At 39.5% G+C, this 18,060-nt stretch overlaps 1 protein-coding gene across 2 annotated transcripts; it reads left to right on the top strand.

Annotated features, from left to right (window-relative positions):
- Positions 1–8,961: 8,961 nt before the first annotated feature.
- Positions 8,962–17,188, top strand: LOC121719474 (polymeric immunoglobulin receptor-like). Of its 2 annotated transcripts, XM_042105153.1 has the most exons (7): positions 8,962–9,112; positions 10,171–10,485; positions 10,710–11,003; positions 11,129–11,422; positions 12,076–12,189; positions 16,259–16,323; positions 16,616–17,188. In XM_042105153.1, exons 1-7 carry the CDS (start codon positions 9,076–9,078, stop codon positions 16,958–16,960), a joined length of 1,464 nt encoding a protein of 487 aa, XP_041961087.1. In that variant the 5' UTR covers positions 8,962–9,075; the 3' UTR covers positions 16,961–17,188. The 2 variants fall into 2 exon arrangements, with proteins under 2 accessions (XP_041961087.1, XP_041961088.1); XM_042105154.1 differs by lacking the exon at positions 10,171–10,485.
- The last annotated feature ends 872 nt before the right edge of the window (positions 17,189–18,060 follow it).

Genomic DNA, 18,060 nt, shown 5'->3' with positions numbered 1-18,060 from the left:
TGTGGGGAGTCGCAATGAGAATGACAGTAGGCCTAGTCCGAGCTGCGCAAATTCTCTCCACTCGACGCGCGCGAGGCAGATCTGGCCATGCTGCTCGCATGGTGGAGGTGGAGACACGCTCTCTCCCTCTCCCTCTCCCCCCCACACACACACACACACACATTAGGTCATGCATAGTCTATCACAAGATGATGGGAATGCCGGCCCTGTATGGATAGGGATAGGGAGTCATTATCTCTACAACAAAAGGCCTGCTACATAAAAAAAAAAAAATGTCAGCCATTTATTAGTAATGATTTACACTGTTGATTTGCTATCTATTTCCCTGATCATTTAGGACATACACTATGTGTTCCTTTTTGTGTGTTCATGTCCTTGTGATGTGTGTGTCTTTGTCAGCTAAGAAAAAAAAACATCAACAAAAACAACAAAAAGAAAAAAAATACTAACATCGTCTCTTGTCTTGTCTCGTCATCTCACTCCTGATCTGTGCCTTGCCGTGGCAAATGAGCTTTTGAACTAAACAGGTCTTGTCTACTTGTGTTTGTGTGTCATCTGAATAATCTATATGTGCCCCATACATGGAATCAGAGTGCCTACTGTATGTAGTAAATGGAAAATCTCTACAGCAAAAGGCCAGTCTACTGCTACATGCATTTGGTTTGTTTCGGCCATTTATTAGTAATGATTTACACAGTTTGTTCACTACTTACTATTTACCTGAGCATTCAGTATTGTGCAATATAGCATACAGAAGGTGAGGGACATTTTGGGGGGAAAGAAGTGGTGCATTTTATCATTCAAACATGCAACTTTTCATGAAAATTCTATAATCCAAGATGGCCGCCACCATATGACGTCATAATATGCAAATTAGATATAAACATTTAATCTCTACATAAACTTTGGGTCATCCTTAATATTTCTCTAATTTACAGAAAGTCTCTATCTCTTATCACTTTTAAGATATAGCCTTTTGAAATGAAGATGTCAAAACTGATCGTTTCGGAAAAAAACCTCTGGCGCCTAAAGGGTTAACACCAGTTTAGTGTGAATACAACACCTTAAAGTGTTGGTGTAGTGTTGATTTTTGACTATGTACAGTGGGCATCGCTTTCAAATGGCCACTTCAGTCGCGCATTACGAGGCGTGAAGCTTTAGTACCACTTTCAGCCACTGTGCGTGGCTCTGCCACTGTACATCGCTCTGTCAGTAGCCTGACTGCCGCCCCTTCTGAAAAAGCAGGAGGCTACCAAACATAATTGTTACCGAGAGGAATCCCAGCCTACGAATTCAATAACAAAATAAATCATGCATAATTAAACATTCCCTCGATTAAGGCTACTTGGGTATGGCTTAAGGCTTGACTACACGGTGGTAGCGAAAATCGAAATCTGCTATGTTATTGTCAGTGTTGGGGGCAATGCAACTACGCAAATCAAAACAGTGTCTTAATTTGCCCTACTTCTTGACTGCAATGTAGTCAATTGACTGCTTGACATGTCATTTTTATTTTTCTGTACAATAAACAAATACATCTGCTTTATGCCGCAGAATTACATTCATATTTGGCAGACTGCAGATGCGCCACTTCCCTCCCGATATTCCAAGATTAAGATAGTAGCCTATACAAAAAGCATACTATCATAAAAATTCGTTAAACGAATAGCTATTTGCAATTTGACAAAACACTGGTCCTCATTTTGCGAATGCGAGGACAATATGAGCCTGTTGCATTTAGTTAGATGTCCGAGTCACGCATGTTTGAAAACCACTGGTTAGTAATCACAATAATTTAACACACGACAGTTGGATAGCCTACTTCATCATGTCCCCATGCCTACATTTTTGTGAGTAGCATAGAGATCGTTAAAAACAATAAAGTAGCCTATGTCTCTCTGTTTGGGACATCGAAAACTTATATTTTAATAGGGTAGACTACCGTCGGAGATGCTGACTGGCAAAGGCCTCGGGGTAACACGTTATCTCCACTATCATCAGTCATGCCCTTTGATCAAAGTGGGGAATTAAATAAAAGTTTTTGGACCACTGGCTTAACAGCAGTCCAGAGCAATATTCTGATGATCGGCGATGATATCGGCAAATGTTTGTTTTCCAAAGTAAGAATTTCACTTGACCATGCATCTTCGACAATGAATAGCTCATTACTAGCCTGGCAAGCCAGACCCACATTAAAATGTAGGGTCTGGGCACTCACAGTGCTCAGTCCGAGGGGCGGGATAATCAGTTGTCTTTCAAATAACCTCTGCACGCAATAGGACGCAATAGGATATTTGTTTTCAAGTAGCAGGGAATTCAAGCCAAACCATTGCAACTTTGCCATCAATCATTATGTTAAGCCCACCAAACGACTCTATACACGATTTCAATGTCCTGATTAAGATTCGATTTCTGGAGCTCACAAGCCAAAGGAGAGTTACTAGACTAGCCCTGACAGCAAATGTAATTTGCTGCCGCTAGGGGCGCGTCTAGATTTCTAGGCTAGCTCATTACACTTGTTACTGTTAAATGTAGGCCTAACTGGTATCATTACATACATTATTCTGTGTCCTAAAACTGGCATATTTTATGGCAGGCATTGTGTCATGTAAATTCGTTGCAAAATCTAGAGAAATGTGTGAGGTGGTCAGCGGGGGACAATTGAGACACACATTGGATTGTGTTATTACTTGAACATTCCACACATATCCACAGCTGTGGTAGGCCTATCAGGGGCAGGAGGATTACTGTTAGCGCAGGCCTTATATAAAATTCTTCAACAGAAGGCCTCGAATGCAGGCTTGCCCTGTGGTTCGCGCAGCCTACAGTAAATAACAGACCCGCCACAATGTGCGGTATGATGCTTTTTTACGAGCAAGATGTTTTTGGTGCCCTACGCACACTGCATGTTCTTAAATAACAACGATCATCAGTAATATTCGACCATTAATTTGTGTAAATGGGCAAGCGTGACCACCTTGATTGACTGATGATTGTAACACGGGCATGATTCCAAACACCTCACTTACGATGATGAGTGACAGGTGACAGGTCTCAGAATGCGTGCGCTACACAAGGACGGAAGATGATGAATAACTGGGGCCGTAGGCTATTCACAAAGGCTTTTATCTTACCACTAGGAGTAGGCTACTCCTAAATCGCACTAAAAGATTTTAGCTTGGAGTTTTCTCTTAAAAGTTATTCACAAAGCCTTTCAGACAACTCCTAAACTAGGAGTGAGTCTTCGTTGCTATAGATGACGTCATTACTCATGCACGAGCTTGACTGAAGTGACCACCTTGATTGGCTGACGATTGTAACGCGGGAATGATTCCAAACACCTCCCTTCCGATGATGAGTGACAGCTGACAGGTCGGAGAATGCGTGCGCTACACAAGTAGTGAGAAGGACGGAATATGATTAATAACTGAATAAAAAGGCCTAGCCTAAATGAATAAAGAGTAAGGCAAAACAAATAGCCTAGTAGCCTAATGAAACATAGGCCTATGGATTGATGCAGTACCTTTGCAACATTATTAAATGAATCTGTCACCATATGCCTAGTCTACGTTTGCAAAGAGAACATTTTAATTTGATTCACAATGCAATGTTACATTTCATTTACATGTTAACAATGATTAGTTTTGGTTGTTGTTGGTGGCGTTATTGCATTCCTTTTATGAATGCAAAATTGTTCCCTCGCGATTGGAAGCTCCTGTTGCCGCATAGCGCATTTCAAAACATCGCAACGTAAAATGCCACAAAAAGCTGTTTATGAATAGGTCTTAGTGAGTTAGGAGTCCTCTCGACTTCTTTTAAGCTGTCCCAGACTTTTAGGTGCTACTTTTAGGTCTAAAATGCTTCATGAATTACTTTTTGTGAAAAAAATTAGGAGTCCTAAAGTTAGGAGTGACACGCCCATTATTTTTAGGAGTTGCTCCTAAATTCGCCAGTTAGGAGCTACTTTTAGCCTTAAAATTCTTTGTGAATACGGCCCCTGAATAAAAAGGCCTAGCCTAAATGAATCAAGAATAAGGCAAAACAAATAGCCTAGTAGCCTAATGAAACAACGGATTGATGTAGTATCTTTGTAACATTATTAAATTATTCTGTTACTATGCCTACGTTTGCAAAAGAGAACATTTTAATTTGATTCACAATAATGTTACATTTAATTTACATTTTGACAATGATTAGCCTAGTTTTGGTTGTTGTTGGTGGCGTTATTGCATGTTAGTTATGCCTACAATGCAAAATTGCTTCCTCACGATTGAAAGCTCCTGTAGCTGCATAGGATTTCAAAACACGGCAAAATGCCGCAGGTTTGTGAATAGGTCTGTGAGGTAATGAAGAGTTCGTTACCTTCACTGTTCATACATAACTGGAGCTAGTTCTTTTCAAGTAATGCATGCACAACACATATGGAACATTAACCCCCGCGTGATACCGCGTGATCCCACGCGCGGACCGCGAGTGAAGCTAGCCAAGTCGAAGCACTGCCCACTGTAACCCCTCACTGCTCCCCGAGTGCCACTGTAGCAGGCAGCTCACTACTCCGGGTCAGTGTGTGCTTTACCTCACTGTGTGTTCACTGTGTGCTGAGTATGTTTCACTAATTCACGGATTGGGATAAATGCAGAGACCAAATTTCCTTCATGGTATCAAAAGAGTATATATACTTATGGGGGCGGTGTTAGTGTAGTGGTTAAGGAGCTGGGCTAGCGTGCAGTAGCCTGAAAGTTGTTGGTTCAATTCCCGACTTCCACCGTTGTGTCCTTGAACAAGACACTCAACCCCAAGTTGCTCTGGGGACAATGTGATCCCTTGTAATATAGCTGACATATGTAATACACTTTGGTCAAGAAGTGTCTGCTAAATGTAATGTAAATGTAATGGGCCTTCGGCCACAGGTCACAACGGACAGTGGAGGTGCAGGGGACTAGTGGAGGTGCAGGGGGCTACAGTGGAGGGGCAGGCATCTACAGCGGCGCAGAAAAGAAAGACAAGAAAAAAAAACGTTCAAATCCATCAGCATGGAAAGGAACTAGCCGCAAGACACATTATTAGATGTTTAAAACATTGATATATTGTATTGTCCATTGAATTGATGTCCTTGATGATTGATCCATGATATGCTGCATTGTATTGTTTGTGTATTCAGGATTTTGCATGATGACCCAACATCCCTTCTTTAATATGCCACCTACGCCCATGCTACTTTTGTAAAAAAAGATGCAGTTTTCAGTTGGTGATGCAATCTTCCACTGCCCGTCAGGGAGTTCTTTGCTTTTCGCCCTCGTCCATTTATTCCGTATGACAGGACACCTTGGGGGCCGTTATCCCTTACATAAAATACTTCACTTCAGATAAAAAATTAATGACAAAGGGATAAGGGATCAGATTCCAAAAATAATTCCGTGGAAATGCATGGATTCCAGTTGCTGCTACTGGAAGAAACTGGAATCCATGCATTTCCACTGAATTATTTTTGGAATCTGATCCCTTATCATACCTGTTCATTCTTACTCGTCGCTCGAATTATCGTGACTAAATTCAAGATGGCTGCAAACGCTAAACTTCGTGAAGATACTGTCTTTTTTTTATATATATGGGTGGATTATCTGAGTTAATAATAATGTCTGGTGAAAATTTCATGCAAGTAGCCTCATTGGAAGTATACTTACTGAAAAAAATGTTGACATGTTTGACAAAACTTATTTTCCCCACTGTATGATACGGGTCTAACTCAATAGCTGCAGCTTGAGGTTTTATCACTGATGGAGGAAGTTAGACAACATTGAAATGTGGAGGATAAAATTATTTATCAATCAATTAATCAATATATCTGTCTATCTATGTATCTGTACTATAGGATTTTGGTTCCAAAACATGATAGATATCCTATAGGATTGTTTCCGTTGGAGTCCTGTACTGTAGGATAATCCTAGTATGGCTCCTATAGGATTGTGGTTCCCAAATATGATAGGGATTCGACAGGATTGTTTTCATTGGAATCCTATGTGATAATCCTAACAATACTCCTGTAGGATTACGCCTAAAGGATTTTGGTTCCAAAATATGATAGGGGTCATATGGGATTGTTTCTGTTGGAATCCTATATTAATCATATCCTCCTAATTTAAAACCAATAAAACAAATCCAATAGATTTGTTTAATAGGATTGTATTTCCTATTGAATTCATTCCCACTGCTATCCAAAAAAAGATGTGCAAAAAACATTTCACATTTTAATAGAGATATTCATGCAATGTAATCATGAGTTTCATTTGGAGCATTAGAAGCCCCCTTACGGTCACCCAAGAGCCAATGTGACACCAAGTTGACCTTAATAGGCGCACTGTGCTTAGCAGTTATGCCCAAGGCAGTGAGATTAGGCATTGCATCCTACAGTCACTCTGTTTGGAACATTGCAGTTCGGGTTTCAAGATTGAAAATATTCAGTTAATGTGTAGAGTATGGATTGTCTCAAAGTTTGGGACAACCAAACAGCAGTCTAAGCAAATCCTTATTGTTAGGTTACTATAGATGTCTTTTCTCTAGGCCTAGGCCTATCACAAATCGCGACATAAGCTCACTGGTTTCCTTTCCCTTGTTCGCGTGTTGGGTAGTGAAGCGATAATGCATTTAAAGCAATGTTCACGTCATGTGAGCCAGAGCCGATATGGCCAGAGCTGCTTGCTCTGTAAAGGTATTTCTGTCCCACCCAAATTGCATTAAAATGGTGTGTTTAACAGACAGAATTTTAAAAAAATTCCCGGGAGGGAAATCTCCCTCATCCTACAACTTTTAAAAAGCTTTTAACACCTCTACGTGTAGGGTAGCCATCATAATTAGCGCCCTGGGCCCTCATGCGTACTATGAAATACCACCCTAGCAGCGCCCCTTTTGTGACCTCTGATAGAAAGCTAATTTACAGCTAATTTGCCAACATTACATTAGCTACAATGCTAACATTATCCTAGCTTGTTTGAGCAGAACTCTTCACCTACATGTCATACCCAGACGGCACACATACATTTTACCGATGTCGGGCCGATGAATGCCGTTGCAGTCTAGAAGACATCGCCTAGGAAGCGTTTGCTCATTGGCAAGACATCCTGTAGAATTTTCACAGTCCATTGAATCCTAATGGAAAAAAATGTAAATCCTACAGGATTTTTTGGTAAGGGATGGAGCGGCGTGTCTCGCCTGCGTACCCGTAACCTAGCCTTTCACTTTATAGGTTAGCCTACTCTCTAGCACCGTCTGTCATGATTCCCACTTAGCTAGGTCGGGCTGACTTCTGTAGTCCTTTCACATTAAACCGAATCACTGTAACCACACTGCTGTAACACTGTAGAATGGACGTATAAGACTAGCTGGCCGGTTGTCTATGCTCATTTACACTAACACAACAAGTTGGTTGTTGTTTGGACTCTTATTATCAAAAGTAAACTTAAACTAACTTATACTAATCTATTATTACTGTTACCGTTAATTTATATTCATTGTAAACAAACAAATAAAAAACACAAACCATTGGGTTACATACTGAATCTATATATCTGTCTCCATATCTTGTCCATTGAAGACATGACATGCCCGGTAAGAGTCTTGGAAACCTATGTCCAGCTAATAGTAAGACTAATTTGGTTGTTTGAAAAAATATGGCTACAAGTAAGCACACATGGTATGCTATTTTAAAGATGGTTGCAGCCTATCTGGATGCTCATTAGTTGAAGTTGACCCTGTAAATCCTGACCCCCAGGTTCAATTGGCAGCAAACCAAGCTGTTTATTACTCCCTCTAAATTGCCACAATATATTGGTAAAATATGCTGCTTAAACACACTTATTCTACTGCTTGATTCAGTTTCCCATTGTGAAGGTTCTTTAGAATGTGCAATTAAAAATCGGTTTTTTTGCACGGCTATGACATAGTTCTATTTTTTTGACCTTCTTACATATTTTGTATCAATTCGCCCGAATTCTTTAGAAAATTACTGTTAATTTGAAACATTGTATCAAGGAACAGCAAAAAAAAAAAAAAAACACGGCTGCGCTGAATATGTCTGATTACGGCCGACCAGAAATGACTTTCTATGAGCACTAGCTGCCACGCATCAGTGAGGCTGTTGGACTTGAGAAGCGCTTCACCAACCTCTCTTCGCACACTACCGCCGTTCAGCTGCTGTCCGAGGCTGGACTGGAGAACCAGCAGATCAAACTTCACCATCAATGGGAACGTGCAGTTCAGTTTACAAAAATAAAAATGCCTTAATTTGATTCCATCAATGTCTTGACTGTTTTATACTGTATGTAGCCTAGGTGGTAGACCCGCTGGTTAGTATGCCAGCGTAGCATCCATTCATGCGGGACTAAAGTAACAGTTTGAAATAAATACTTATTTAACATCTTTAACTATCCAAATGGGATAACAAAAAAATGTAAAATTAACTTAATATTTAACATGTTAACAGTAGAATAAGCGGGATAATGGACTCCATTAGATTATCCTAAAAAATAAACACACTACACACTCCACTGCGCGTCGTGGCCGCATTACAACCTCGAACGTGAGATTATTTTTGGATAATCTAATGGAGTGTCATCCATTATCCCTTACTTCACCTCTAAAACAGCTTTCTGTCTCACAGACTTTCTCTCTCTGCACACATGCACGCACACACACTCAAACACACACTACCCTTCTTTCTTCTTCCCCCCCTCTCTCTCTGTCTTGATTGTAGTTTCCTTGATATCACATTTTCAATAGGCTACAACTGGTTAAACTATATTTCTCTCTCTCTCTCTCTCACTCTCTCTCTCTCGCTCTCTCTTTTGGTAGACCATCATGGAGTTGCGAATGTGGGCGGGGTGTGAAAGGGGAAGGATGTTAGTCAGAGTAAGGGAACTTACGAGAGAGACGCCAGCCACATGGGTGCACACCCTTGAAAGGACATTGAGATTTCCCCGTCTTTGTCAACACTACTAAGTCTGTTGTATTAAAAGCTCAGACAGGCAAATACATATATACGCTTCTCTTGAAATTAAATGACTTGAACTGAAACTCAAGATGATTCTGTCTGTGTCAACCATCTTCCTAATCACAGGTAAAATGTATGTTTTTTTCCATCTCTACAACAGTATTTTCATCCGAAGGAAATGGTTTCTGAGATGTTGTGACACCACAGGATATAGTCTACAATACTTTATATAGTACTTGTGGACACTGAGAGTCAAATTTACTAACACATTTTCCCTCACAACATGTGCCTAAAGACATGGCATGTTCTGCACAAACAGAGCTAACTCAGGTGAAGACGCATTCTTAGATTGAGAGTAATGTGTGAGTGTAAAAGGTGTTATGTGTTGGCAGGCTAATGTGTGTAGTGTTGTAAGATAGGAGCACTATGGTGTTTTAAGCCCCCAACGTCGTCTTCCAGGCAGCGCTGCATGAAAGTTTGAATGTTTAAGGTTAGGATTAGGTGCCTTGAAGTCGACGATAGGGGCTTAAAACACCATCGAGCACAATAGGCTGTGTTACCAGGGCCAATGTAAGAGTGGCACCCCTTTTTGGGGATGTGGGTGTGTTTTGGGAGGAGAGTCTAGGAGAATAGTGCCTGTGTTTAAGTTTAAATTATTTACATTTATTTAGTTTAAATTATTACTTGCGTGTGTTTTGTGAAAGAGGTTGTGAGGTTTGGTTGTGGCCAACAACAACCGCAATAAAACTACAATGCAATAGTAGCTTTTCCCTGCATATAGCGGTAAATATAAATGTAAATCAGGTTTCTCGGCCAACTATACTTGTGTATACAAGGAATTTGGTCTCTGCATTTATTCCATCTGTGAATTAGTGAACACACAAAGCACACAGAGAACACACAGTGAGGTGAAGCACACACTAACCCGGAGCAGTGAGCTGCCTTGCTACAGCGGCGCTCAGGGAGCAGTGAGTGGTTGGGTGCCTTGCTCAATGGCACTTCAGCAGTTGTGTCCACCAACATTTTGGTTTTCCTGTATGAATGTAAGATTTCTGAACATGGTTACTTATGGAGATGTATTCATTTGTAAATAACTATGTAAGATTTCTGAATTTGGTAACTTATCAATGTGTATTATTTTTAAATTAGTGACTCCTAATGACCATTTTTTTGTTACTTTATAGTAGGTTGGTGTGAAGCAGTGATAAGGACTGGCTATCTGGGAGAAAGAACAAACATTTCCTGTCACTACCAACCGAATATTAGGGCAGCCTTCAAACACGTCTGCAAGCACACTAGTGGTATAAATTGTAATTATGTGGCTTCCACAAACACAAAAATCAATACTCTGGATGGTTTTTTCATAAATGATGACAAACTACACAGAGTTGCAACTGTTACCATCAGTAGTGTGTCTGACAGTGACATTGGAGAGTACTGGTGTGCAGTTTCTAATTTATATGGGTTTCTTAACACCTTTGAAACAGTGACGTTTTGGGGTGAGTGTGAAAAAATCTCAATTTCCTTCCAATAATGAATATTCCAGCCAAATATATTATGCAACCCGTTTACAGTGTGAACTCATTTTCAAATGATCTGTTTATAAGACATACAATTCATTTTTATTTTTATTTTTTTGCAACCAGAAGCAATCAATGGCTTTTGCTATATAAAGTCAATGAATGATCTATTTTCTTCAAACCATTCTCTCGCTCTGCCACAGCCATACCACTAACTGGCTACACAGGAGGTGAAGTACAGATGAAATGTCCATATGGAAGCAGATTTGAGAAAAATGCTAAATACCTTCAAAAACTAGGATCCCCCACCAGTCTGATTCAAACTGAACACGACCAAGTCAGGGCTGACAATGGAAAGTTTTTCCTCTACGACAACACAAGCGACAATGAGGTTACGGTGACCATCAGAGGACTAGAGGCAGACGATTCTGGGAAATACCGCTGTGGAATAAAGGATAATGATCCTTATCGTGAATGGCCACTGGCAGTTAAAAGTTGTACGTTATCTTTACATAATGCCAAACAATGCATTTGTCCATGTATTTCTGATAGTAATCTGTCCTAATTTTATCTTGTAACATTTGTGTGTAGCATCTCATGGTTCATGTTCTCTCATTGCCAGTGATTAGTGTGAGCGGCTTTAAGGGGCACACCCTTAACATACCCTGCAAGTATCAGAACACCAGTGGGGCATATCGTAAACATTTCTGCCGGGGAAAAGATCCAAGGAAGTGTTTGGAGGAGGGAGTTTTGAGTGAGGACAGAGTCTCTTTGCGGGACATTGCTGCTGATCAAGTCTTCACTGTTACCATCTCTAATCTCACAGTCGAGGATGCTGGGATATACTGGTGTGTGGTGGTTATTGACAACAGTGGACCAGACTTCACTTCAGCTGTTCAGCTAACTATCAAGAAAGGTGAGTGTATTATACTAAATGCCTTAACCCAGAATGTGACAAACTAAGACTCAGACAGACAAACAGAAAGATGTCAAAATGTGAGCTTCAATTCAAAAATGGAAGTCTTCAGATTAGTCAGTGGTCAGATTGTCAGGAAAGTGCCACACTTATCAAGTGCCACAGCATATCATTTCAAATGATTGTGCTTGGACACATACCAGCACAAGCAAGCTAGGTATCTTTAAAGTATAACATTTTGTATTATACTGCATAATGTTTGTATAATATTTGTACTGTCCTTCATATTTTCTGGCTGATCTCAATGTGGAAAGTATTCATATGAAAAAATATGAAGCAAGTCACCCCATGAACTCAGAGTGATCTGCAGTCATGCTTGGGTAATATGATAAAAGCAGAACATTGCACCAATTTTTCCATGTCTCAAATAACCCAAAACATTCCCTATGGGGATGTCTCTCAGAGTGGTGTCAGTGTTAAAGATGGCTGGCTATGCTTGTACCACACATGTGATGTGTCATAGCATTATTTGCAAACTTCAATATAATGAATATGTGCTGAATAAGTGTTTTCAAAAGTCACAAGTCAGGCTGTCTCTCACACACTCTCACATGTTACTAATTCCCTATCGGAATTCTGTGATGTATTAACAGATCTTTCACACGTCATGGTGTCTGTTGCTGTGTCGTTGGCTGTGGTTGCACTGCTGATAGGGATGGTAATCCTTATCGTCTGCAGAAAAAGAAGAAGCAAGACAGGTGGTAGAGGTTGGTAAACACTGATTTCTTCAGAATTACAAACACATGCTTACGTATACACAGTCACGTATACAAACACACACATGCACACACCATACTTCCTTACTTCCTTTTTTTGTCCCTATTTGACTTCCTGAAATATTCTCTGACTCAGGCCGGCATAAACATGAACATGAACACTGAACATGTATTTAACCCTTAAACAGGCAAAAAATAGTAGTAAAAAATAATTTTATGTTACATTCTGTCTCATTTGCACCTAAGGAAAACATTTCCACACTCATTTTTGAAATATTTTGGATATTTTGGATTTTATGAGTTGTATCTCCTGGGATACGTTGCCCTATTAAGGTATAAAAATAATCAAATTGGTTAACTTTTCCTTTTCTCATTTGATACATATAACTGATAAAATATTGCTTTCCTTCATCATTTATGTCATGAATACTATTTTTTAAATGGATTTCATATTATTTTTTTATCAAATTCTACTATATATTATGGAGATGACATCTCATCGGATGCTCTGAATTTACAGGCTTTTTGCCGCTGACAGGTGCTTAAATGTTTTCGCAGAAGTACACACAAAGTTATTAAATGAGATAACATGGCAATTTGTCAGTATTTGTGTAAATTAATTTGGCTTTTCTTTTTGATTTACCAAAATGGCAGCAAAATATAGCCTGTAGATACTCAAACAGTGTTATGCTATGTATATACAGTAACAAGGGAACTTTGCAGGGAGCCATCCATACCAAGACCTTAACAGTCACCGCCCACTCAGGTTTCGGAAGTAACGATCTAATTCACATTCTCCTTTGAGAACTGGATTATCAGTCATAAAAAAATGTAACCATCCAATGTAGACTTAAAACCTATTTTATACAGTCTAAGGTTAAAATCAGCTATGGCATAATCAAGCGATTATATATACTCATATAGAACCTCACTGGTCTATGTGTGGCCATCCAGTGAAAACTGTTTTGCTTAACTTGAAGTGGAAATGGCTTAATGTAAACTGTGGAGTAAGCAGACATGTGGACTCGAGTCACATGACTTGGACTCGAGTCAGACTCGAGTCATGATTTTAATGACTTCAGACTTGACTTGATAAAATTCGGCATGACTTGCGACTCGACTTGGACTTGAATACTATTCACTCAAGACTTGACTCGGACTTTGCCTCTTTGACTTGTGATGACTTGACATGTCTCCAATCAAAAATTAAATTTCCTGATCGTGTACCAGTCAACCCAGAGACGCTTTCCCGCGACTAAAAAAAAAAAAAAATAGCGGAGACAAGCGGCCAGAGCACAGTTCAGTAGCCTACTTCCACTACCCCCACACGCGTTACGCACTGTGTGTAGGGCACCAAGAGACAGAGGAAGGACCAACATTTAGCCAATCACTAGTAGCTTTACTGCAAACTGATTTGCACTCTTGTTAGAGAACGTTTGTCAAAAAGCACCAACAGCATGTTACATAAAGATGATACTTTTCGAGTCCTCTCCATTAAGATCCAACTTAAACTTATGCTAAGCTACTGCATTTAATTGAGAACACATCTAAGCACGCACGAGAGGGAGAGAAAACGAGTAGGTTCCAGCTGGCTTGTCATTGTTGATGATGATTGATATCTTCTTTTAAATATAAGAAACATATAAAAAGAAATCGTGGAGGCAAAGAAATACGAGATTAGAGGAGATTGTGAATTTATCCGTTTCTCACTAGCCTACTATACTGTTATAAACTATGAGATCCAGGTCACTATGACATAGCTGCACTCACTGTGATTTGGAAAGTGGACAAGAATATTATGAAGAGTTGTCTTTGCCTTGTGTAATGGAACTGGTGAGTCTTGAAGTATTCAATAATTTATTTACATGAAGCACATGATATGCCGATTGAAACGCATTCCACTCAGCTACTGTAGCTAGGTGGCTACTGGCTACCAGGCTCATAATTCACTTTTAATTGCAAACAGAAAATGTCAAGCAAGCATCATGTCATACATGCTTCTCTTTCCAAAGGAATGAAAGCTGTTTGTGCCAACTTAATATCATGCTTATCATTGTTAAAATTGTGCTATACATGTGACACAAACAAGTTTGTGGACTAGCCATAGGCTATATTTGAACGGAGCTGGTAAAAAAAGATCATTATGAGAACGTGTGGACAGTGGCACACAATGGGCTTAAAGTGACCGTGCACCATTTACAAATTAGATAAACAGCATCAAATGTCTAGTATTTCTTAAGAAATTAATACTTCAAAACAAAATTACTGTCATTATTATCTTTTAAATAATATAAAAGTGTTGACCTTGGCTTCCCTTATGAGTCACCACTGGCAGACAGCCTAATAAATTGTTTGCAGGCAAATCTGTGGCCTAGCGCAGTGAAATACCATCAGTCAAATTATTACTCATCCTTACAGTGGGCTCCGCAATTTGGAAAAACATTATATATATTTGCAGCTGTGCTGAGTGTCATGTAGCTATCCATTTTGTAGAGATTACTCAGGTATGCACATGTGTATATTACACAGGTATGCACATGTCGTAAAAGATTACAAGACAGAAACATTGAACATATTTTAATCTGTATTTATAAAAAAAATACTGTGGATTAGATGGAAGTGCTAAAATTATGATCGATAGTCTAATAATGGCATTATTAAGTGAAGAGTACCTGATGACTTGTTCAGGACTTGAAAAAGATTGGGACTTGGACTTGGACTCGACTTGGCTTTGATGTGACTTGGACTTGGACTCAACTTGCCCTTCTCTGTATTTACTTGGGACTTGACTTGGACTTGACTGCTAAGACTTGGGACTTACTTGTGACTTGCCAAACAGTGACTTGGTCCCACCTCTGGGAGTAAGTCATCTTGTCTTACAGTCAAAAATAAGTGTGTTAAACTATCATTAGGTTGGCAAACATTGGAAAATGCATTATTCGCAATAGCTGATCATGGGATTAGTAGTTTCTTCGATTGGAAATTAAGTGAATACATATTGTATACATATGTATAATATAATGTATTTTTGTTGTTTTTCTATTAGTTTTTGTTTTGCACTAAATTAAATGTTGCACAATCACGATTCACACCATAGCTGGTCAGCCTAAGGCCAGGCCTAAAACACTTTATACAGATTTTTCCAGACATCAAATGGGGAAATTAATGGGGAACTTACATCCAGTACCTGACCCCTTAGGGAGGTAGGTGGTGACTGTTGAGTTCTATAAGGGACTGCTCATTGGTTAAGCTGGTTGGCCTGCTCACTTCAGTAAATATGGCCAAATGTCTCTCAATTTAAGCACTGTCACCTAAATTCCTTAGCTTTTTTAGGCATTTGTTCCATCGCCTCTTCTTCCTCCTCCTCCTTCTCCTCCTCCTCCTCAGCAGAACTATTCACAGTCTCTAGTTCTAACTCTCAATTCTACCTGATTATCCTCATCTTCATCACTAGTGCCTGAAGAGTGTTCAGGGATCTCCTCCATCATGCTCATTCGCTCACTCTTATATTCACCTTTCGGTTGCCATAAAATGAGCTAACTGTGATACGCTGAAGGGCAGTATATATCTGTACATGATAACATCTCTTTTTGCAGTTTACCCTAATCTGGCAACGTATCTTGGGGGATACATACATTTCAAAGTTACTAAACTAACTCCACTAACACAGTTAGGTTTTTTTTTTCTTTATCAATATATTTAGACAAATATACTGAACACCTCTCTAAAAGCATATAATTGAACACCTATCTAAGCACACATGATTATACGTGCAGCGATGCCTCGTATTTAAAAACAATAAATAAAATTAAAATAAAAAAAGATTTAAGTGGCACTGAAATAAGGCACCAAAATCCATGTAGTTATTCAATGTCGTAACTACATTTGCATTAGCACCGGTGCTTTTATTCCTGTAATCTAATGTAATCTGTAAGGTAGTGGGAGAGAGATAGATGTGTTAATGTGTTTTCAATACTGCAGCCTTGTGCGCAGCCCCCTGACTGCACTTTATCATGGTTGTAGTTACTAGTTTGAAATTATTGATTTATTCACTCTCCAGGGACGAACATCGACCAGGACACATCAATAAGGACAATGGTACAAACCAAACAAGATGGCAAAGAGGTGAGTGAAACTGTGAAACTGTAAAGCCTTTGATGTCTGTTAAAACCCTATACCCTTTCAATGCTATGCATCGTCATTGCACAACTGTGTGTGCAGTTTTACTGTTGGTAATGTTTTATCAGCCAGTGATATTAAAAATTGTATTGTGTGTGTGTGTGTGTGTGTGTGTGTGTGTGTGTGTGTGTTTGTCTTACTGCTGAAGGTTTTCATATGAGGTAAATGTCATTGCAAGTGAAAGGTAAAATAAGTCTTCAGATTAAAAACTAAACGTGTCTGTTTCTCTTTCTCTCAGGTGGCTCAAACCATTAATGAATATGATGCAATTAAGAACACAACAGATGTGTCCACAAACCTAAAGACCCCCCTCAACACTGCGTCTGCCACTGCCTATCTGTCCACCAGCCCCACGGACATGGTCACTTACTCCTCCGTCAGCTTCCAGAACAGCCCCTCGGACACGGTCACTGACTCATCCTTCAGCTTCCAGAACAGCCCCTCGGACACGGTCACTTACTCCTCCGTTAGCTTCCAGAAGAGTGCCGCTGGACGCAGTGTCTCGGGAGGTGATTATCTCAAAGCCATCGGAGACCCCGCGTGTGAATATGCCCACATCAAATATTCAGCCGATTCGAAATAGCTGTTTGTCTCAATGCAAAGAGATATTCTGCCTTTTGTAGTCAGATTGACAGTCATGCATTGCTGTTTTATTTATTTTGTGCTCATGTAAAGATTTTGACATTGGAGGTCTCTGATGGCAGCTCAGTTTTGACATTCTCAATGATGTTTCATTGTGTTTCGTTATGTCACTGGATGTACTAATCACAATGCAGGTTAATGTTCAGAGCAATAAAGGCGTGTTTCTATAGGTGTGTGTGTGTGTGTGTGTTTGTGTATGTGTGTGTATGCATGAGTGTGTGTACATTTACTGAGCTGTTTTACATTTTGAGAAGTGCCTGCAGTATAGAAGTGTCCTGATGTGCAGATTCAATATTGAGACCCAAGGTAATATATCCATGAAGGAAGATGTCTGACCTTCTAAATCAGTATTATGAGAAGCTGTCTGTCCGGAGGTTACAGGATATAACACCTACATGTTAATGGATGTATTTTAACAATGATGTATTTCGGCAAATGTGTGCTTTAAACATACCGTTATATCATATCCTATATAGCTTCTATCTTCTTCAAGTATGTACACTTTAGTACCTAAACTGCTCTCTCATCCTCTGATCGTTGAAGAAAAGCTACAGAGTAAAAACAATCTTGGGTCTATTTTTGGTTGACAATGAGTTTTTAACTATTGTTTCAAACGCACCCACTGATTTGATGCTACGGGAAAAGAAGTAAGGCAGTGTGTACTGCCTTCAGAAACCCTCCTTGTTTTAGCCTATAGTTAGCAACTTTGGTTAATCTGTAGGATACCCAAGGACACTACCACTGAAGTGTAAGACTATTTTGAACTTTGTCAGTGGTTTAAAAATAGCAATTTATTTTGACATGGATGTGTACCCGCTGCAACATGCTAAGCATTCTAATCGTCTTCTTTAAAATTGCTCCATTTGAACCCATTATCAACCATAAACAGACTTGTTTTTGTACTCCATTATTTTTATGTTGTTGTATTTTCTGTCACCTAATGAACTTTAAATGTTATTCCGCATTTTGTAAGTTACTTCGGATAAATGTACATATCAAAAAGTATTTCAATCCAAAAAATCATGCTTCCATAATGTCTGT

This window comes from Alosa sapidissima, chromosome 9 (assembly GCF_018492685.1).
Source record: "Alosa sapidissima isolate fAloSap1 chromosome 9, fAloSap1.pri, whole genome shotgun sequence".
Taxonomy (NCBI): Eukaryota; Metazoa; Chordata; class Actinopteri; order Clupeiformes; family Clupeidae; genus Alosa; species Alosa sapidissima.
The sequence above is the reverse complement of the archived record's forward strand: the minus strand, read 5'-3'. Positions and strand labels throughout refer to the sequence as shown.